We start from the raw sequence: 22263 nt of genomic DNA on the forward strand, positions 1-22263 counted from the left end.
TTCCAGTAGGGCCACACGTTATATGATTTTGGCAATGAAGGAGGCGTTACATTTAGCTGATACTACAGGTACCACTAAACAGGGTATTATGTGGGGTATGAAAAAACTACCTATAGTTTTTCCTGAATCAGAAGAACTAAATGACGTGTGTAATGAAGCGTGGGTTGCCCCTGATAAAAAGCTGATAATTTCAAAGAAATTATTGGCATTATACCCTTTCCCGCCAGAGGTTAGGGAGCGCTGGGAAACACCTCCTAGGGTGGACAAGGCGCTAACACGCTTATCTAAACAAGTGGCGTTACCCTCTCCTGAGACGGCCGCACTTAAAGATCCATCAGATAGGAGGATGGAAAATATCCAAAAAAGTATATACACACATGCAGGTGTTATACTACGACCAGCTGTAGCAACTGCCTGGATGGGCAGTGCGGGGGTAGTTTGGTCAGAATCCCTGATTGAAAATATTGATACCCTGGACAGGGACAATATTTTACTGTCGTTAGAACAAATAAAGGATGCATTTCTTTATATGCGTGATGCACAGAGGGATATATGCACACTGGCATCACGGGTAAGTGCTATGTCCATTTCGGCCAGAAGAGCTTTATGGACGCGACAGTGGACAGGCGATGCGGATTCAAAACGGCATATGGAAGTTTTGCCGTATAAGGGGGAGGAGTTATTTGGAGTCGGTCTATCAGATTTGGTGGCCACGGCTACAGCCGGGAAATCCACCTTTCTACCTCAAGTCACTCCCCAACAGAAAAAGGCACCGACTTTTCAACCGCAGCCCTTTCGTTCCTTTAAAAATAAGAGAGCAAAGGGCTATTCATATTTGCCACGAGGCAAAGGTCGAGGGAAGAGACAGCAACACGCAGCTCCTTCCCAGGATCAGAAGCCCTCCCCGGCTTCTACAAAAGCCTCAGCATGACGCTGGGGCTTCTCAAGCGGACTCGGGGACGGTGGGCGGTCGTCTCAAAAATTACAGCGCGCAGTGGGCTCACTCGCAAGTAGATCCCTGGATCCTGCAGATAATATCTCAGGGATACAGGTTGGAATTAGAGACAGATCCACCTCGCCGTTTCCTGAGGTCTGCTTTACCAACGTCCCCCTCCGAAAGGGAGACGGTGTTGGAAGCCATTCACAAGCTGTACTCTCAGCAGGTGATAGTCAAGGTACCTCTTCTGCAACAAGGGAAGGGGTATTATTCCACTCTTTTTGTGGTACCGAAGCCGGATGGCTCGGTAAGGCCTATTCTAAATCTGAAGTCCTTGAACCTGTACATAAAGAAGTTCAAGTTCAAAATGGAGTCACTCAGAGCAGTGATAGCGAACCTGGAAGAGGGGGACTTTATGGTATCCTTGGACATCAAGGATGCGTATCTCCACGTTCCAATTTACCCCTCACACCAGGGGTACCTCAGGTTCGTTGTACAAAACTGTCACTATCAGTTTCAGACGCTGCCGTTCGGATTGTCCACGGCACCTCGGATCTTTACAAAGGTAATGGCCGAGATGATGATTCTTCTTCGAAGAAAAGGCGTATTAATTATCCCATACTTGGACGATCTCCTAATAAGGGCGAGGTCCAGAGAACAGCTAGAGATGGGATTAGCACTGTCTCAAGAAGTGCTAAAACAGCACGGGTGGATTCTGAATATTCCAAAATCCCAGTTAATGCCGACAACTCGTCTGCTGTTCCTAGGGATGATTCTGGACACGGTTCAGAAAAAGGTTTTTCTCCCGGAGGAAAAAGCCAAGGAGTTATCCGAGCTTGTCAGGAACCTCCTAAAACCAGGAAAGGTGTCTGTACATCAATGCACAAGAGTCCTGGGAAAAATGGTGGCTTCTTACGAAGCGATTCCATTCGGCAGATTCCACGCAAGAATTTTCCAAAGGGATCTGTTGGACAAATGGTCAGGGTCGCATCTTCAGATGCACCTACGGATAACCCTGTCTCCAAGGACAAGGGTGTCTCTTCTGTGGTGGTTGCAGAGTGCTCATCTATTGGAGGGCCGCAGATTCGGAATACAGGATTGGATCCTGGTGACCACGGACGCCAGCCTGAGAGGCTGGGGAGCAGTCACACAAGGAAGAAACTTCCAGGGAGTATGGACGAGCCTGGAAACGTCTCTTCACATAAACATTCTGGAACTAAGAGCAATATACAATGCTCTAAACCAGGCAGAACCTCTGCTTCAGGGAAAACCGGTATTGATCCAGTCGGACAACATCACGGCAGTCGCCCATGTGAACAGACAGGGCGGCACAAGAAGCAGGAGGGCAATGGCAGAAGCTGCAAGGATTCTTCGCTGGGCAGAGAATCATGTGATAGCACTGTCAGCAGTGTTCATCCCGGGAGTGGACAACTGGGAAGCAGACTTCCTCAGCAGACACGATCTTCACCCGGGAGAGTGGGGACTTCATCCAGAAGTCTTCCACATGCTGGTAACCCGTTGGGAAAGACCAATGGTGGACATGATGGCGTCTCGCCTCAACAAAAAACTGGACAGGTATTGCGCCAGGTCAAGAGATCCGCAGGCAATAGCTGTGGACGCGCTGGTAACGCCTTGGGTGTACCAGTCGGTGTATGTGTTTCCTCCTCTGCCTCTCATACCAAAAGTATTGAGAATTATACGGCAAAGAGGCGTAAGAACGATACTAGTGGTTCCGGATTGGCCAAGGAGGACTTGGTACCCGGAACTTCAAGAGATGATCACGGAAGATCCGTGGCCTCTACCTCTAAGGAGGGACTTGCTTCAGCAGGGTCCCTGTCTGTTTCAAGACTTACCGCGGCTGCGTTTGACGGCATGGCGGTTGAACGCCGGATCCTAAAGGAAAGAGGCATGCCGGAAGAAGTCATTCCTACTTTGATTAAAGCAAGGAAGGAAGTAACCGTGCAACATTATCACCGAATTTGGCGAAAATATGTTGCGTGGTGCGAAGATCGGAGTGCTCCGACGGAGGAATTTCAACTGGGTCGATTCCTACATTTCCTGCAATCAGGATTGTCAATGGGTCTCAAATTGGGATCTATTAAGGTTCAAATTTCGGCCCTGTCGATTTTCTTTCAAAAAGAATTGGCTTCAGTCCCTGAAGTCCAGACCTTTGTTAAGGGAGTGCTGCATATTCAGCCTCCTGTGGTGCCTCCAGTGGCACCGTGGGATCTAAATGTGGTTTTGGACTTCCTAAAATCTCATTGGTTTGAACCACTAAAAAAGGTGGATTTGAAATATCTCACATGGAAAGTGACCATGCTTCTAGCCCTGGCTTCTGCCAGGAGAGTGTCAGAATTGGCAGCTTTATCTTACAAAAGCCCATATCTGATTTTCCATTCGGACAGGGCAGAACTGCGGACTCGTCCGCATTTTCTCCCTAAGGTGGTGTCAGCATTTCATCTGAACCAGCCTATTGTAGTGCCTGCGGCTACAAGTGACTTGGAGGACTCCAAGTTACTGGACGTTGTCAGAGCATTAAAAATATATATTGCAAGGACAGCTGGAGTCAGAAAATCTGACTCGTTGTTTATATTGTATGCACCCAACAAGATGGGTGCTCCTGCGTCTAAGCAGACGATTGCTCGTTGGATCTGTAGCACAATCCAACTTGCACATTCTGTGGCAGGCTTGCCACAGCCTAAATCTGTAAAGGCCCACTCCACAAGGAAGGTGGGCTCATCTTGGGCGGCTGCCCGAGGGGTCTCGGCATTACAACTTTGCCGAGCAGCTACGTGGTCAGGGGAGAACACGTTTGTAAAATTTTACAAATTTGATACTCTGGCTAAGGAGGACCTGGAGTTCTCTCATTCGGTGCTGCAGAGTCATCCGCACTCTCCCGCCCGTTTGGGAGCTTTGGTATAATCCCCATGGTCCTTTCAGGAACCCCAGCATCCACTAGGACGATAGAGAAAATAAGATTTTACTTACCGATAAATCTATTTCTCGGAGTCCGTAGTGGATGCTGGGCGCCCATCCCAAGTGCGGATTATCTGCATAAGTTGTACATAGTTATTGTTAACTAATTCGGGTTATTGTTAAAGGAAGCCATCTTTCAGAGGCTCCGCTGTTATCATACTGTTAACTGGGTTTAGATCACAAGTTGTACGGTGTGATTGGTGTGGCTGGTATGAGTCTTACCCGGGATTCAAAATCCTCCCTTATTGTGTACGCTCGTCCGGGCACAGTACCTAACTGGAGTCTGGAGGAGGGTCATAGGGGGAGGAGCCAGTGCACACCACCTGATCGGAAAAGCTTTACTTTTTGTGCCCTGTCTCCTGCGGAGCCGCTATTCCCCATGGTCCTTTCAGGAACCCCAGCATCCACTACGGACTCCGAGAAATAGATTTATCGGTAAGTAAAATCTTATTTTATCGGTAAGTAAAATCTTATTATTACACTGCTACACTTATTCGTACATTAAAGCTAACTTTATACTTTTATTTAATATGCTCCTGATTAGGCCATAACTGTGGCATCATTGCCACTACTTCTAATCACCAAGTGTTAGTGTTAGAAATGGAGAACCATTAATAGGAACACAACAGTCACACTCAGTCTTGTCCGTTTGTGAGGTAATTTAGAAATGTCCTAACCCTGAACTTGTGTTAATTACAGCCTGGCAGACTTAATGCCACGGATAAAAGTACAAGAAGTGGAAACCATTGAGGGCTGCACCCACGAGGTAAATTCTGGTTGTCGTTTTCCTAGTGCAGTTGAGGAAATAACTGAGTAAGCCTCTGGTAGTTTTACTGTCCATCGGGTTTATAAACCTGCAGATGGAATTCAAAGGGCAATAGTAATTAAGTCTAAACAAAGCTGATTTAGCATTAATCTCTATTGCCCTTTGAAATCCAGTGGTCAAAGCTGCCGCACATTTTGTAAACCCAACAGATAGTAAGTCTACCCCTCAGTGTTGTAATATCTGAGAACGTTGCATGTGTGTCCGCAGCGGGTAAGTGTCAGGAAGCTAACCTTCGCACTCCTCCTCCATAGGTGGCACTTCCTGCTGATGAGGAGTACATGCCGTTAAAACCTCGAATTGGTAAAGCTGCAAAGGTGTGTTGTAAAACCTATGAGTATTCCTATAAAGTGCTGGATTACAATATTGCTTTTCTAGATTCAACGTACTACCACCGCTGACGTCATTTGAAACGGTTATTGATTAAATGCTAAAGCTGGCCATACACCTTAAGATTATCTTTCCAACCAACCAATTCACTGTTTGTAGAGAAAATCTGATAATGTATGGGAACAATTGACAGTCACAATTTGCTCCCAAATTATGGAAAATGGACAAAAACGGTAAATTCACCCACATTGCTTTAACCAATTTGCCTGAACGACCGTTTGTCTGTTTTCTGGCGTCTGGGAGCAAATAGTCGATTGTCATTTTCTCCCATGCGTTATGTTACAAGATATTTGTTCCAACCAGCGAATTGGTTGTTTGGACAGACAATCTTAAAGTGTATGGCTTAATGTTATGATGAGGTCTGATAAAGCTGATTATTTACCTTAGAACACAAGCTATTTACTAATATCGTGAAGCCGTAATGGCCGCTGTCCCTCGTGCACGTGCTACGCACTTCGTACGCTATTTGCGTACAAAGACCTCGCACGTGGTACGCAAGTTACGTACACACGCTGCGCTGTGAGTACGGGATACACACAGCGAGCGTACACACAGATAATAACCTTTTAAACCTTACACAGAGTATGCTTATACTGTAATTCTTAGTGTTGAGATACTACAATTATATAACTGTTTAACCTTGGTCTGTAAGCTAGCTGTTTGAGCGATTGAGATGCTCAGCAACCCTTAATAACAAATGGTGAAACACACTCCTTGCTAAGGTTCCAACACCTTTACTAAACGATGTAAGTAAGTAAAAGGAAAAAGATACAGTAACAGCTTGTACACTACAGGCTAACATGAATAACTAAACAGAAATATACACAACAGCGAATGATCGCAAACACAAATACATAGACTAAGAATGAATGGCTTACAGTAAACGGGTAACAAAGTGGCCACAGAGAAACATACCATACGGGGAACACTCGCTAGCGCAACCGGATCCAGTCCTCCAATTATCAGAGATAAATGTTGATAAGAGAGAGTACTGGCCGGTCTGGGGACAGTGACCCTTATATACACAACATACAGTGTTCTACAAAGGGCCCTACAATCTTATTGTTCATTGGACACAGGAATGTCTCCTCGCATCATAACAAAAGGTCATAGGTTAGTTTGAACAGGTGGGCTGTGACTATATCAAACTGCTCAGGTGGGAGGGAATCTCAGAATTCCCGCCGCATGGATAATGAACCGCAAATATAGTAAATGTCCAGAAACTACTAATAGACATAACTATACGCAGGAGCGATTAATCTTTACCTAACCAGCACCGGATTGTTTCTAATAAAATGTTCTTTAGTTAGGTACCAAACACCACTGCTCAAACCCTGTCTGACCCTTCGTATCATGCAAAGAGGAATTCCTCTGTCCAGGGACCAGTTACAATAAACAAATTTACAGTTATTATTAAGGGGGACATTACCTATAAAACATACTATTTGGTTTTACTATGTAACGATTGAGTCGCCGACTAGACGCACACAAACTCTACCGTAAATGCACATACCACGCGCTCGAGCGCATGGCAGAGGAAGTGCCATCACGCAGCTGCGAGTATCCGCACGCACGGGAGAGAATGTGCACGTGCAGCGGGCAAGCGCATGGGGTGAATATATGGCAACGTGTAGCGTGATATTTTTCGACTGACAGGTCTCGGAACACGTTGCTATGCTGTGAGTGGAAATAATCTGATTGGATTACCTTTGCTTCTGTTTTTCTTTAGGAATATCCTTTTATATTGGATGCGTTTCAGAGAGAGGCCATTCTGTGCATTGATAACAATCAGTCTGTTCTGGTTTCTGCCCACACATCTGCTGGAAAAACAGTCTGTGCAGAGTATGTACCATCCTTATGCTTCTTGCTATGTAGATTACACAATGTTGCATTTGTATCTAGGAATATAGAACTTTTTATTCTTAATGAAACTGGTAAATTTATGGTGATTGATATGTGTTTTGTTTTTTTAAATCTGAATATACAGGCTTTTAATTCATGGTTGACAGATGCCCTTCATTTTAGGTAGTTGGTAATGACCTACCCCTTAGACTGCCAAAGGTCTTAACGATTTGAATCATTCTATAGTTTTGTGCTGTTCGCTTCAGCAGAAGTATTTTTTATTTGTAAGTCCAATAAGCAAATTTTGTAACATGTGAAATCAGGTGCAGAGAACTTAAGTGCTCAAGAAAGCAGCTTGTGTGGCAAGTGTCTAAGGAGGTTTCCCCTAGACTCCACAAAAGATAAACCACTATAGAAAAGAAGACACGGCTATACAAGCGCTAACAAAGACCGCAATATAAAGTACAACTCATAACCTACGGTTCTTTGACGTCATTCTCAGTCAACGTTCACCAAAGGTCAAAGTGCTTCTCTTTTATAAATGATCCCTCCTCATAGGAATATCCTCAAAAACCCATGTCAAATTAGAGGAGAAAGGCAAACATACCTGTAGTAAATTCAATTTACTACATTAAACAAGACAAAAAAACATTTAAAATTCTTTGCCACCGGTTTCCCCAAATGGCTGAAGGACAACAATTACCAGCAGGGTGAAGAGAACTGGTAATGATTGTCTCTTATGAGCATGGGTGGAACCCTTATCCTAACCCTCCCCGGCATTCTTACGTTCGGGATCCCAAACACTGGCATGCTGACTACATCCCATTACCACACATGCTTCCACAGACCGAAATCCTGAAAACATGAGGGTTGAATTTGAGAACCATTGATACAAACCATATTGAAGCATGGACCTGAAAATAATCTACCCTTTATTGCCCAAATTTCCACATGCTGGCGATATCTCCTGCATTAATGTCATTCATTGTGGTTTGGAACCAACTTGTTAGTACAGTGTGTGAAAGGACATTTTTGGCTTCTGTGAATCATAAAACGCATCCACGAGGTTTTTTTATAATGAATGAAATGACTAGTTCTTGCTGACGGACATGTGTTTAGTCTCGTACAGACTGTAGCAAGTGTCTGATCTATTTCCACGACAGATACGCCATTGCGCTGGCTCTGCGAGGGAAGCAGAGAGTTATCTTCACCAGCCCCATCAAAGCTCTGAGTAACCAGAAATACAGAGAGATGTACGAAGAATTCCAAGATGTTGGTTTAATGACTGGAGATGTAACCATTAACCCTACTGCATCCTGCCTTGTCATGACCACGGAGGTACATGGAATATATTATTGGAATCCTTTACAGTATTTATTCTGATGAATGCTCCCGTGCTGCAGTGGTCGTATATAAAATCCTTTCTTGTGCTTCTTGTGCAGATTTTGCGCAGCATGTTATACAGAGGCTCCGAAGTCATGCGTGAAGTTTCGTGGGTCGTATTTGATGAGATCCATTACATGAGAGACTCTGGTATGTGTTAGTGTAATGTAATGTTGGCTGTGCTGCAGTCTGTCCCCCACACTCATTGGCTTTTACATATATTTTCCTCTTGTGGTTGTGATTATACGGGGACTAGGAACTAGACGTCCATATTTAACATATAGAACCAGTTTGTGAGCAGATGACACATAAGCATGTATTTGTTATAAGCCGGATCTGGTAACTTTTCCAATTGTAATCAATAGCTTCAAATCTTTTATACATCATGAATAATTAAAGTAGGAGTAAATGGCAAAGACTTTAGTCACTAGATGGCAGTAGAGTCGCATTTAACACATATATATAAGTGCAGAATATTACAGATGTCTGCCCAGGGGTCATCCTGATGAGTGTAAAGCCAAACCGTCGGATTTACTTTCAGTAGACACAAGGACACGGTTTGGATCAGTCAGTTGAAATAAGCCACCTGTGTTTGACATGTCCAATACATTCCAGAGCCATGCGACTCACAGTCCTACAACTCTGTGCTCTGTACCGTGGTACCCATGTACCGTGCAACTTTTTATAGACTTGTGACCCACAGCAGTTATGCGCTTTGGTAGTTCAATAATAAACCATTTTGTGGCCATCCTTTAAAGTGTGTGTTTAAAGGGAAAAAAAATAAAAAAAAAATTCTTAAGGAAAACTAATGGGTAGATTTACTAAGCTGATTATTTAAAATGGAAAGGCTTGTTCAGCACTTATTACAGTTGCCATTGCAAATCCACTGATTAGTTTCTTTGATTAACCGCGGTTTAGTAAACTTGTAATCCAAATATACCTAAGTATCTACATATGAAACTAGTATAATACTATGGAAGAATAAATAGTCCCTAACACCTTTGTTCTGAAGTGTGTAAACACCCTAAGGATATTGCTGAGACACCCTAAAGCATTTGCAGTTCTGCTGTAGGTTTATATATATATTCTGTTTGTGATCAGATGGCTGTCCTGCTTTATAGCTAACTGTAAATGAGTGTCCTGCGTACAGTGCTGTCTTTATTTTCCTCTTTGTCAGAGATTTGAGAGGTTGATAAAATTCCTTTTATTTCTTCTCCAGAGAGAGGAGTTGTCTGGGAGGAAACGATCATTCTTCTGCCGGATAATGTGCATTATGTCTTCCTCTCCGCCACCATTCCTAATGCTCGTCAGTTTGCTGAATGGATCTGCCACCTCCACAAGCAGGTAAATTCATGCTGGGGTATTGTACAGTGACAGCTGCTTCTTTGTATGCGATTTTGGTAAAGCTGCTTATTCATGTAAAACCAATAGATGGCGCCAAAAGGATTATTCATATTTTCTGTTTCTCTTTCATCCACTAGGGGACACTGGAGTCCTATACAGTAGGGGTGTGAAGCTTGCAACCGGAGGTTGCAAGCTTCAATTAGCAATTAGCATTGTCTGCACAGCCGACTCCTCCCCCTTCACATCCCTCCTCCCTCAGTTTGAAAAATTGTGCTGGAAGTACAACCGAACAGTAAATTGCATTTATCAGTAGATTGTGCACATTTGGCTGTTCTTAGCAGGCAGCTTGAAGTGGAATTATGGTAATGGGTTACTCAAGCTAAAAATGTTATGGATAATACCTCTTCAATTGTTTATTACAGCTTTGATATGTGTTAATATGAATAGTTTCTCTACTGTAAAGAGAGCATTGTATGGAATGTCTAGTATTTCTGTACTGGGGAATTAGGCTGCCAAAGAGACCTGTTTTATTTCTTCTGTTACCATCAATCTTTCTAAGCTATATATTTTATTTCTTTTGTTATCAGCCGTGTCATGTCATCTACACAGACTACCGTCCTACTCCCTTACAACATTACATATTCCCAGCAGGGGGCGATGGACTGCATCTTGTTGTGGATGAAAATGTAAGTTGGCAATGCATCTCTTTAGAGCACTCCCATTAGAGTCAATCTCCCATTAGAATGAATCTAATAGTTTATAATTCTCCTGTGCCTTATCTTTATTGTATGTCAGGGGGATTTCCGAGAAGACAACTTTAATACAGCGATGCAAGTCCTGAGAGACGCAGGGGAGTTGTCCAAAGGTGACCAAAAAGGACGTAAAGGTGGAACTAAAGGTACAGACTTCTGAAAATTCCCTCATTGGTTTGGTGGTTTCTAAATAGTTCATATTGCATTTAGTCAGACGATGGGATGGTGATCCCAGTGTCCCCTAGTGGATAAAGGAGAAAAATAAATAAAAATTGTGTGACTAGTACGTTACAGAAATGCAGGTGATTTATAGGCTGAAGAGTCGGTTTTCATGTTATAGGGTAAATGTAACGGCCTGTGAGTTCCTGAGGAGTGTGCCCGGTGTTTTAATATTTACCCCTTTGTCTTAAGCTGGGTTTACACCTGAACGATCTCTGTGCTATATGTCGTTTCCTGGAAAATTGGAACGAGATATCGGATTGTACAGTGTGTTCGCTGGATTTTGCACTCCCACGGGTCATACACGATATCTTCTGGTTGATCGTGCTGCATAGCCAGCCAGTAGATATCGTGTACAATGCCATGCTGCCGAATGCAGCATGGCATGATACATCGCGCGGTAGAATAACTACATTGTGCAGTGTACTCGAGGCGCGATAAGTCTTCCCGCCAGCTGTCTGATCAGCCGGGAACACATTGTCTTTACTCTTGGTATGAGACTTAGTGGTGTGAGAGACTGCTCACTCTATAATGTTATGTCGGCAATCTTGCTATGCTGGTTTTTGATCTAGAAAGAACAATATTGGACGGACTATTTTGGAAGTTGCCCTAGTGTTCCTATAAATGATCCAATGATTAAGTGTATGCAGGTGCACACCAGTTATTAAATGCAGGTTCCCTAAAAATGAATTCCCACCACGTCAGCAGGTCTACACTCTTATAGTACTTGGGCTGATTTTGTTACACCCCTGAGTAAAAGGCAAGTGTTGGTGGCGAGACTTTGTACGTATGAGCAGTGTGAATTTGTGCAGTTTACATTACATAAACTGGGATAAGCACAGCACAGCATCAGGCCCTAAATAAACCCCATCCACCACCATCCTGTCTAGGCATTCCTGATCTCCTGCACTGTTCCTAGAGTAAAACTGAAATGTGGTCCTGCACCTTCTCTCCTCAGGACCCTCTAATGTCTTCAAGATTGTGAAGATGATCATGGAGCGCAACTTCCAGCCTGTCATTATCTTTAGCTTCAGCAAGAAGGAATGCGAGGCCTACGCTCTGCAGATGTCTAAGCTGGACTTCAATTCCGGTATGTGCTGTACCACTTATCAATGATATTAATGTGTCGCATATATGAGCATGCATGGCGATAATCTTGTTAATGAACCTTTAGTCGCAGCGAGGAGTAACTGTAGAATCCGTTTTTGATTAGGAGCAGTAGTCCTCTTGCAAAATCTTTATAACCGGCTTCCTTTCTACTTCCCTAAATTATCTGGCGAGTAAGAATATTTTCTGCTGTCATGTTTTTATTTTTTAATAAAACTACCAAAATACATACATTTGTAACGTGTTTCTTAGCCATTCAGAAAATCTCCTTTTATTTCCACGACATGTTAATGATCCCTTCTCACCTGCAGATGAGGAGAAGAAGATGGTGGAGGAAGTGTTCAATAACGCCATAGATTGCCTGTCTGATGAGGATAAGAAGCTGCCACAGGTTAGGCGCCTGGTCTATCCTCAGCCAGTTGGTTTTGTAGACCAATCTCGTACCTTTTTATAGCTGTTTGTAATCTTTCTAAAATGTGCTCTTTATGGAATTATAAAGTCATGCGGCAAATATGAGTTAATGCTACAGGTTACTTTGGTTGAGGTCTTCAAACAGCAATTTAAAACTGCGATTTGATGTTATTCGAAAGAATAACATGTAGTTGAGCTGAAAAAGTAACATGGGAAAAAAAACTTGCATAACTATGGAGGATATGTAGCAAGCATTCGAAAGAGTGATTCATTAAATTCGTTTTCTCTAACGTCCTAGTGGATGCTGGGGACTCCGTAAGGACCATGGGGAATAGCGGGCTCCGCAGGAGACTGGGCACTCTAAAGAAAGATTTAGTACTATCTGGTGTGCACTGGCTCCTCCCTCTATGCCCCTCCTCCAGACCTCAGTTAGAATCTGTGCCCGGCTGAGCTGGGTGCTCCTAGTGGGCTCTCCTGAGCTTGCTAGAAAATAAAGTATTTTGTTAGGTTTTTTATTTTCAGAGAGCTTCTGCTGGCAACAGACTCTCTGCTACGAGGGACTGAGGGGAGAGAAGCAAACCTCACGGCAGCTAGGTAGCGCTTCTTAGGCTACTGGACACCATTAGCTCCAGAGGGATCGAACACAGGTACCTAACCCTGATAGTCCGTTCCCGGAGCCGCGCCGCCGTCCCCCTCACAGAGCCAGAAGAACAGAAGCAGCAGAAGCATGAAGACATTGAAATCGGCGGCTGAAGACTCCTGTCTTCACTTAAGGTAGCGCACAGCACTGCAGCTGTGCGCCATTGCTCCCACAGCACACCGCACACTCCGGTCACTGTTGGGCGCAGGGAGGGGGCACCCTGGGCAGCAATTAAGTACCTTTTTGGCAAAAAGAGACATATATACAGTCTGGGACTGTATATATGCCCGAGCACCCCGCCATTTTTTACACATTAAAGCGGGACAGAAGCCCGCCGCTGAGGGGGCGGGGCCTTCTTCCTCAGCACACCAGCGCCATTTTCTCTTCACAGCTCCGCTGGAAGGACGCTCTCCCCTGCAGTATACAGGTGCATTAAAGGGTAAATAAGAGAGGGGGGGCACTTAAATTTAGGCGCAGTGTATGTATATATATATATATGTATGTATGTATGTATGTATGTGTGTGTGTGTATATATATATATATATATATATATATCAGCAGCCACAGGGTAAACACTATGGTACAGTGTAATCCCTGGGTTATATAGCGCTGGGGTGTGTGCTGGCATACTCTCTCTGTCTCCCCAAAAGCCTTTGTGGGGTCCTGTCTTCAGTCAGAGCATTCCCTGTGTGTGTGTCGGTACGCCTGTGTCGACATGTTTGATGAAGGATACGTGGAGGCAGAACAAGTGCAGCTGAGTGTGGTGTCGCCGCCGACGGTGCCGACACCTGATTGGATGGATATGTGGAAGGTGTTAAATGATAATGTAAACTCCTTGCATAACAGATTGGATAAAACTGTAACCGGGGGACAGTCAGGGTCTCAACCCATACCTGATCCTACAGCGCAGAGGCCGTCAGGGTCTCAAAAGCGCACACTATCCCAGATAGTTGACACAGATGTCGACACGGAATCTGACTCCAGTGTCGATGACGATGAGGCAAAGTTGCAGCCTAAAATGATTAAAGCCATCCTCTACATGATTGTAGCTATGAAGGATGTATTACACATTTCTGAGGAAAATCCTGTCCCTGACCAGAGGATTTATATGTATGGGGAGAAAAAGCATGAAGTGACTTTTCCCCCTTCACATGAATTAAATGAATTATGTGAAAAAGCGTGGGATTCCCCTGACAGGAAGGTGATAGTTTCCAAGAGATTACTTATGGCGTATCCTTTCCCGCCAACGGACAGGTTACGCTGGGAATCCTCCCCTAGGGTAGACAAGGCGTTGACACGCTTGTCCAAGAAGGTGGCCCTGCCGTCTCCGGATACGGCCACCCTAAAGGATCCTGCGGATAGAAAGCAGGAAGCTATCCTGAAGTCTGTTTATACACATTCTGGCACACTGCTGAGGCCAGCAATTGCTTCGGCCTGGATGTGTAGTGCGGTAGCTGCATGGACGGATTCTCTGTCTGAGGAGTTAGATACCCTGGACTGGGACACTGTTCTACTGACCCTGGCACATATCAAGGACGCGGTCCTATATATGCGGGATGCCCAGAGGGACATTTGCCTGCTGGGCTCTAGAGTTAACGCAATGTCCATTTCTGCCAGAAGGGTCTTATGGACTCTGCAATGGACAGGGGATACCGACTCTAAAAAACACATGGAGGTTTTACCTTATAAGGGTGAGGAATTGTTTGGGGACGGTCTCTCGGACCTAGTTTCCACAGCTACGGCTGGGAAGTCAAATTTCTTGCCTTATGTCCCTCCACAACCTAAGAAAGCACCGTATTACCAAACGCAGTCCTTTCGTTCTCAGAGGAGCAAGAAGGTCAGAGGTGCGTCCTTTCTTGGCAGGGGTAGAGGAAAAAAGCTGCACCATGCAGCTAGTTCCCAGGAACAAAAGTCTTCCCCGGCTTCCACTAAATCCACCGCATGACGCTGGGGCTCCACAGGCGGAGTCAGGAGCAGTGGGGGCGCGTCTCCGACATTTCAGCCACCAGTGGGTTCGCTCACAGGTGGATCCTTGGGCTATACAAATTGTGTCTCAGGGATACAAGCTGGAATTCGAGGTGATGCCCCCTCACCGTTACCTAAAATCGGCTTTACCAACTTCCCCCATGGAAAGGGAGATAGTATTGGAGGCAATTCACAAACTTTTTCTCCAGAAAGTGGTGGTAGAGGTCCCCCCCCCCCCCCCCTTCAACGGGGAAGGGGCTACTATTCCACTATGTTTGTGGTACCGAAACCGGACGGTTCGTTCAGACCCATTTTAAATTTAAAATCCCTTAACATTTACCTGAAGAAGTTCAAGTTCAAAATGGAATCGCTCAGAGCGGTCATTGCAAGCCTGGAGGAAGGGGATTTCTCTGACGTCCTAGTGGATGCTGGGAACTCCGTAAGGACCATGGGGAATAGCGGCTCCGCAGGAGACAGGGCACATCTAAAGAAAGCTTTATGATCACCTGGTGTGCACTGGCTCCTCCCCCTATGACCCTCCTCCAAGCCTCAGTTAGATTTTCTGTGCCCGACGAGAAGGGTGCACACTAGGGGCTCTCCTGAGCTCTTTGTGAAAGTTTTAGTTTAGGTTTATTATTTTCAGTGAGACCTGCTGGCAACAGGCTCACTGCATCGAGGGACTAAGGGGAGAAGAAGCGAACTCACCTGCGTGCAGAGTGGATTGGGCTTCTTAGGCTACTGGACATTAGCTCCAGAGGGACGATCACAGGTTCAGCCTGGATGGGTCACCGGAGCCGCGCCGCCGGCCCCCTTACAGAGCCAGAAGAGCGAAGAGGTCCGGAAAAATCGGCGGCAGAAGACTTTCCTGTCTTCAGATAAAGGTAGGCGCACAGCACCGCAGCTGTGCGCCATTGCTCTCAGCACACTTCACACTCCGGTCACTGAGGGTGCAGGGCGCTGGGGGGGCAGCGCCCTGAGACGCAATAAATCGATAGAAAACCTTTTATGGCTAAAAGAAATGCATCACATATAACTCCTGGGCTATATGGATGCATTTAACCCCTGCCAAAACATACAAGAAAACGGATGATAAGGACGCCGAGAAAGGGGCGGAGCCTATCTCCTCAGCACACTGGCGCCATTTTCCCTCACAGCTCCGTTGGAGGGAAGCTCCCTGGCTCTCCCCTGCAGTCACTACACTACAGAAAGGGGTTAAAAAAGAGAGGGGGGCACAAATTAGGCGCAGTATAAACAATACAGCAGCTATAAAGGGAAAAACACTTATATAAGGTTATCCCTGTATATATATATAGCGCTCTGGTGTGTGCTGGCAAACTCTCCCTCTGTCTCCCCGAAGGGCTAGTGGGGTCCTGTCCTCTATCAGAGCATTCCCTGTGTGTGTGCTGTGTGTCGGTACGTTTGTGTCGACATGTATGAGGAGAAAAATGATGAGGAGACGGAGTAGAGTGTCTGTAATAGTGTTGTCACCCCCTGGGGGGTCGACACCTGAGTGGATGTACTGTTGAAATTGCGTGACAGTGTCAGCTTTGTATAAAAGACAGTGGTTGACATGAGACAGCCGGCTACTCAGCTTGTGCATGTCCAGACGTCTCATACAGGGGCTCTAAAGCGCCCGTTACCTCAGATACAGACGCCGACACGGATACTGACTCCTGTGTCGACGGTGAAGAGACAACAGTGATTTCCAATAGGGCCACACATTGCATGATTGAGGCAATGGAAAAAGTTTACACTCTTCTGATAATATAAATACCACCAAAAAAAAAAAGGGGTATTATGTTTGGTGAGGAAAAACTTCCTGTAGTTTTCCTGAATCTGAGAAATAAAATGAGGTGTGTGATGATGCGTGGGTTTCCCCCCGATAACAATTGATAATTTCTAAAAAGTTATTGGCAGTATACCTTTTCCCGCCAGAGGTTAGGGTGCGTTGGGAAACACCCCCTAGGGGGGATAAGGCGCTCACACGCTTGTAAGAACAAGGGCTCTACCCTCTCTGGAGATGGCCGCCCTTAGGGATCCTGCTGATAGAAAGCAGGAGGGTATCCAAAAATGTATTTACACACATACTGGTGTTATACTGCGACCAGCAATCGCCTCAGCCTGGATGTGCAGTGCTGGGTTGGCGTGGTCGGATTCCCTGACTGGAAATTTGATATCCTAGATAAGGACAGTATATTATTGCCTATAGAGCAATTAAAAGATGCATTTCTATATATGCATGATGCACAGCGGAATATTTGACGACTGGCATCAAGTATAAGTGCGTTGTCCAATTATACCAGTAAAGTGGTCAGGTGATGCGGATTCCAAACGGCATTTGGAAGTATTGCCTTAACAAAAAAGGGGATGTACCCCAGGTCGCCTCTCAAAATAAGACGCCGTATTATCAGGCGCAGTCCTGGTTGGCAAGCGGACAAAAGGGTTCCTCTTTTCTGCTCGTGACAGAGGGAGAGGAAAATGGCTGCAGAGATCAGCCAGTTCCAAGGAACAGAAACTCTTTTCCGCCTCTGCCAAGCCCTCAGTATGACGCTAGGGCTTTACAAGTTCAGGCACGGTGGGGTCCCGTTCTCAATGAATTTCAGTGCGCAGTGGGCTCACTCGCAAGTAGACCCCTGGATCCTTCAGGTAATATTTCAGGGGTACAAATTGGAATTCGAGACGTATCCCCCTCGCCGTTTCCAAAGGTCTGTTTTACCGACGTCTCCCGCTGACAGGGAGGCAGTTTTGGAAACCATTCACAAGCTGTATTCCCAGCAGGTGATAATCAAGATACCCCTCCTGCAACAGGGAACGGGGTATTATTCCACACTATTGTGGTACCGAAGCCAGACGGCTCGGTGAGACCGATTTTAAAATCTAAAATCTTTGAACACTTGCATACAGAGGTTCAAATTCAAAATTGAGTCACTCAGAGCAGTGATTGCAAACCTGGAAGAAGGGGACTACATGATGTCTCGGGACATCAAGGATGCTTACCTTCATGTCAAAATTTACCCTTCTCACCAAGGGTATTTCAGGTTATGGTACAGAACTGTCACTATCAGTTCGGACGCTGCCGTAGGGATGGTCCACGGCACCCCGGGTCTTTACCAAGGTAATGGCCGAAATGATATCCCTTCGAAGGAAGGAAATTTTAGTTATCCCTTACTTGGACGATTCCTTGATAAGGGTAAGATCCAGGGAACACTTGGAAGTCGGTGTAGCACTATCTCAGGTAGTGTTGCGGCAGCACGATTGGATTCTCAATATTCCAAAATCGCAGCTGGTTCCGACGACTTGTCTTCTGTTCCTAGGGATGATCCTGGACACAGTCCAGAAAGAAGGTGTTTCTCCCGGAGGAGAAAGCCAGGGAGTTATCCGAGCTAGTCAGGAACCTCCTAAAACCGAACCAAGTCTCAGTGCATCAATGCACAAGGGTTCTGGGTAAAAATGGTGGCTTCCTACGAAGCAATCCCATTCGGCAGATTCCACGCAAGACTTTCCAGTGGAACCTACTGGACAAATGGTCCGGGTCGCATCTTCAGATGCTTCAGCGGATAACCCTGTCACCGGGGACAAGGGTATCCCTCCTGTGGTGGTTGCAGAGTGCTCATCTTCTAGAGGGCCGCAGATTCGGCATTCGGGACTGGGTCCTGGTGGCCACGGATGCCAGCCTGCGAGGCTGGGGAGCAGTCACACAGGGAAGGAATTTCCAGGGCTTATGGTCAAGCCTGGAGACATCTCTTCATATAAACATTCTGGAACTAAGGGCCATTTACAATGCCCTAAGTCAAGCGAAACCCCTGCTTCAGGGTCAGGCGGTATTGATCCAATCGGACAACATCACGTCAGTCGCCCACGTAAACAGACAGGGCGGCACGGGAAGCAGGGGGGCAATGGCAGAAGCTGCAAGGATTCTTCGCTGGGCGGAAGATCATGTGATAGCACTGTCAGCAGTGTTCATTCCGGGAGTGGACAACTGGGAAGCAGACTTCCTCAGCAGACACGATCTACACCCGGGAGAGTGGGGACTTCATCCAGAAGTCTTCCACATGATTGTGAACCGTTGGGAAAAACCAAAGGTGGATATGATGGCGTCCCGCCTCAACAAAAAACTGGACAGGTATTGCGCCAGGTCAAGAGACCCTCAGGCAATAGCTGTGGACGCTCTGGTAACACCGTGGGTGTTCCAGTCAGTGTATGTGTTCCCTCCTCTGCCTCTCATACCAAAAGTACTGAGAATTATACGGCAAAGGGGAGTAAGAACGATACTCGTGGCTCCGGATTGGCCAAGAAGAACTTGGTATCCGGAACTTCAAGAGATGCTCACGGACGAACCGTGGCCTCTACCTCTAAGAAAGGACCTGCTCCAGCAGGGGCCTTGTTTGTTCCAAGACTTACCGCGGCTGCGTTTGACGGCTTGGTGGTTGAACGCCGGATCCTGAAGGAAAAAGGCATTCCAGATGAAGTCATCCCTACCCTGGTCAAGGCCAGGAAGGACGTAACCGCAAAACATTATCACCGCATTTGGCGAAAATATGTTGCGTGGTGGGAGGCCAAGAAGGCCCCTACAGAGGAATTTCAACTGGGTCGTTTCCTCCATTTCCTGCAAACAGGACTGTCTATGGGCCTAAAATTAGGGTCCATTAAGGTTCAATTTTCGGCCCTGTCGATTTTCTTCCAAAAGGAACTGGCTTCAGTGCCTGAAGTTCAGACATTTGTAAAAGGGGTACTGCATATACAGCCTCCTTTTGTGCCTCCAGTGGCACCTTGGGATCTCAATGTTGTGTTGAGTTTCCTAAAGTCACATTGGTTTGAACCACTCACCACTGTGGACTTAAAATATCTCACATGGAAGGTGACGATGCTGTTAGCCCTGGCTTCAGCCAGGCGTGTGTCAGAATTGGCGGCTTTATCATATAAAAGCCCTTATTTAATTTTTCATTCTGACAGGGCAGAATTGAGGACTTGTCCTCAATTTCTACCTAAGGTGGTTTCTGCATTTCACATGAAGCAACCTATTGTGGTACCTGCGGCTACTAAGGACTTGGAGGATTCCAAGTTGCTTGACGTGGTCAGGGCCCTGTAAATATATGTTTCCAGGACGGCTGGAGTCAGAAAATCTGACTCGCTGTTTATCCTGTATGCACCCAACAAACTGGGTGCTCCTGCTTCTAAGCAGACGATTGCTCGTTGGATTTGTAGTACAATTCAGCTTGCACATTCTGTGGCAGGCCTGCCACAGCCAAAAATCTTAAAATGCCCACTCCACAAGGAAGGTGGGCTCATCTTGGGCAGCTGCCCGAGGGGTCTCGGCTTTACAACTTTGCCGAGCAGTTACTTGGTCAGGAGCAAATACGTTTGTAAAATTCTACAAATTTGATACCCTGGCTGAGGAGGACCTGGAGTTCTCTCATTCGGTGCTGCAGAGTCATCCGCACTCTCCCGCCCGTTTGGGAGCTTTGGTATAATCCCCATGGTCCTTACGGAGTTCCCAGCATCCACTAGGACGTCAGAGAAAATAAGAATTTACTTACCGATAATTCTATTTCTCGTAGTCCGTAGTGGATGCTGGGCGCCCGTCCCAAGTGCGGATTGTCTGCAATACTGGTACATAATTATTGTTACCAAAAAATTCGGGTTATTGTTGTAGTGAGCCATCTTTTATAGAGGCTTCTCTATTATCATGCTGTTAACTGGGTTCAGATCACAAGTTGTACAGTGTGATTGGTGTGGCTGGTATGAGTCTTACCCGGGATTCAAAATCCTTCCTTATTGTGTACGCTCGTCCGGGCACAGTATCCTAACTGAGGCTTGGAGGAGGGTCATAGGGGGAGGAGCCAGTGCACACCAGGTGATCCTAAAGCTTTCTTTAGATGTGCCCTGTCTCCTGCGGAGCCGCTATTCCCCATGGTCCTTACGGAGTTCCCAGCATCCACTACGGACTACGAGAAATAGAATTATCGGTAAGTAAATTCTTATTTTTATGGTGTCTCTGGACATCAAGGATGCTTACTTGCATGTCCCCATTTATCCGCCTCATCAGGAGTACCTCAGGTTTGTGGTACGGGACTGTCATTACCAATTCCAGACGTTGCCGTTTGGCCTGTCCACGGCACCGAGAGTTTTTACCAAGGTGATGGCAGAAATGATGGTGCTCCTTCGGAAGCAAGGGGTTACAATTATTCCATACTTGGACGATCTCCTCATAAAGGCGAGGTCCAGGGAGCAGTTGCTGATCAGCGTAGCACACTCTCAGGAAGTGTTGCGTCAACACGGCTGGATTCTGAACATTCCAAAGTTGCAGCTGATTCCTGCGACGCGTCTGCCCTTCCTGGGCATGATTCTGGACACAGACCAGAAGAAGGTGTTTCTCCCGGAGGAGAAGGCTCAGGAGCTCGTGACTCTGGTCAGAAACCTCCTAAAGTCGAAACAGGTGTCGGTGCATCGCTGCACGCGAGTCCTGGGAAAGATGGTGGCGTCATACGAAGCCATTCCCTTCGGCAGGTTCCATGCGAGGATCTTTCAGTGGGATCTGCTGGACAAGTGGTCCGGATCGCATCTTCAGATGCATCGGATGATCACCCTGTCCCCCAGGGCCAGGGTGTCTCTTCTATGGTGGCTACAAGGTGCTCACCTCCTCGAGGGCCGCAGATTCGGCATACAGGACTGGATCCTGGTGACCACGGATGCAAGCCTCCGAGGGTGAGGGGCAGTCACGCAAGGAAGAAACTTCCAAGGGCTGTGGTCAAGCAAGGAGACTTGTCTGCACATCAATATCCTGGAACCAAGGGCCATATACAACGCCCTGAGTCAAGCGGAGCCTCTGCTTCGAAACCAACCAGTGCTGATTCAGTTAGACAACATCACGGCAGTGGCCCATGTAAACCGCCAGGGGAAGCCACCAGGATTCTTCGGTGGGCGGAGAATCACGTACTAGCACTGTCAGCAGTGTTCATTCCGGGAGTGGACAACTTAGAAGCAGACTTCCTCAGCAGACACGACCTCCACACGGGAGAGTGGGGACTTCATCAAGAAGTCTTCACGCAGATTGCAAATCGATGGGAACTGCCACAGGTGGACATGATGGCGTCCCGTCTCAACAGAAAGCTAAAAAGATATTGCGCCAGGTCAAGGGACCCTCAGGCGATAGCTGTGGACGCACTAGTAACACCGTGGGTGTTCCAGTCAGTCTGTGTGTTTCCTCCTCTTCCTCTCATACCAAAGGTGCTGAGAATTGTAAGAAAAAGAGGAGTGAGAACAATACTCATTGTTCCGGATGGGCCAAGAAGGACTTGGTACCCGGAATTGCAAGAAATGCTCACAGAGGACCCATGGCCTCTGCCTCTCAGACAGGACCTGTTACAACAAGGGCCTTGTCTGTTCCAAGACTTACCGCGGCTGCGTTTGACGGCATGGCGGTTGAACACCGGATCCTAGCAGAAAAGGACATTCCGGAAGCAGTTATTCCTA

General features: G+C 46.3%; 1 protein-coding gene across 1 annotated transcript in view; it reads left to right on the plus strand.

Moving 5' to 3' along the window:
* The window catches only part of MTREX (Mtr4 exosome RNA helicase), a 176870-nt gene that overhangs the window by 10732 nt on the left and 143875 nt on the right, over positions 1-22263 (plus strand). The window contains exons 3-12 of the mRNA XM_063962194.1: positions 4613-4679; positions 4991-5053; positions 6856-6968; positions 8132-8306; positions 8411-8501; positions 9571-9695; positions 10283-10381; positions 10491-10593; positions 11625-11756; positions 12085-12164. Coding sequence (XP_063818264.1) covers positions 4613-4679; positions 4991-5053; positions 6856-6968; positions 8132-8306; positions 8411-8501; positions 9571-9695; positions 10283-10381; positions 10491-10593; positions 11625-11756; positions 12085-12164 — 1048 coding nt within the window. The remainder of the gene's footprint in view (positions 1-4612; positions 4680-4990; positions 5054-6855; positions 6969-8131; positions 8307-8410; positions 8502-9570; positions 9696-10282; positions 10382-10490; positions 10594-11624; positions 11757-12084; positions 12165-22263) is intronic.

The sequence above is a fragment of the Pseudophryne corroboree genome, chromosome 1, assembly GCF_028390025.1.
Source record: "Pseudophryne corroboree isolate aPseCor3 chromosome 1, aPseCor3.hap2, whole genome shotgun sequence".
NCBI lineage: Eukaryota > Metazoa > Chordata > Amphibia > Anura > Myobatrachidae > Pseudophryne > Pseudophryne corroboree.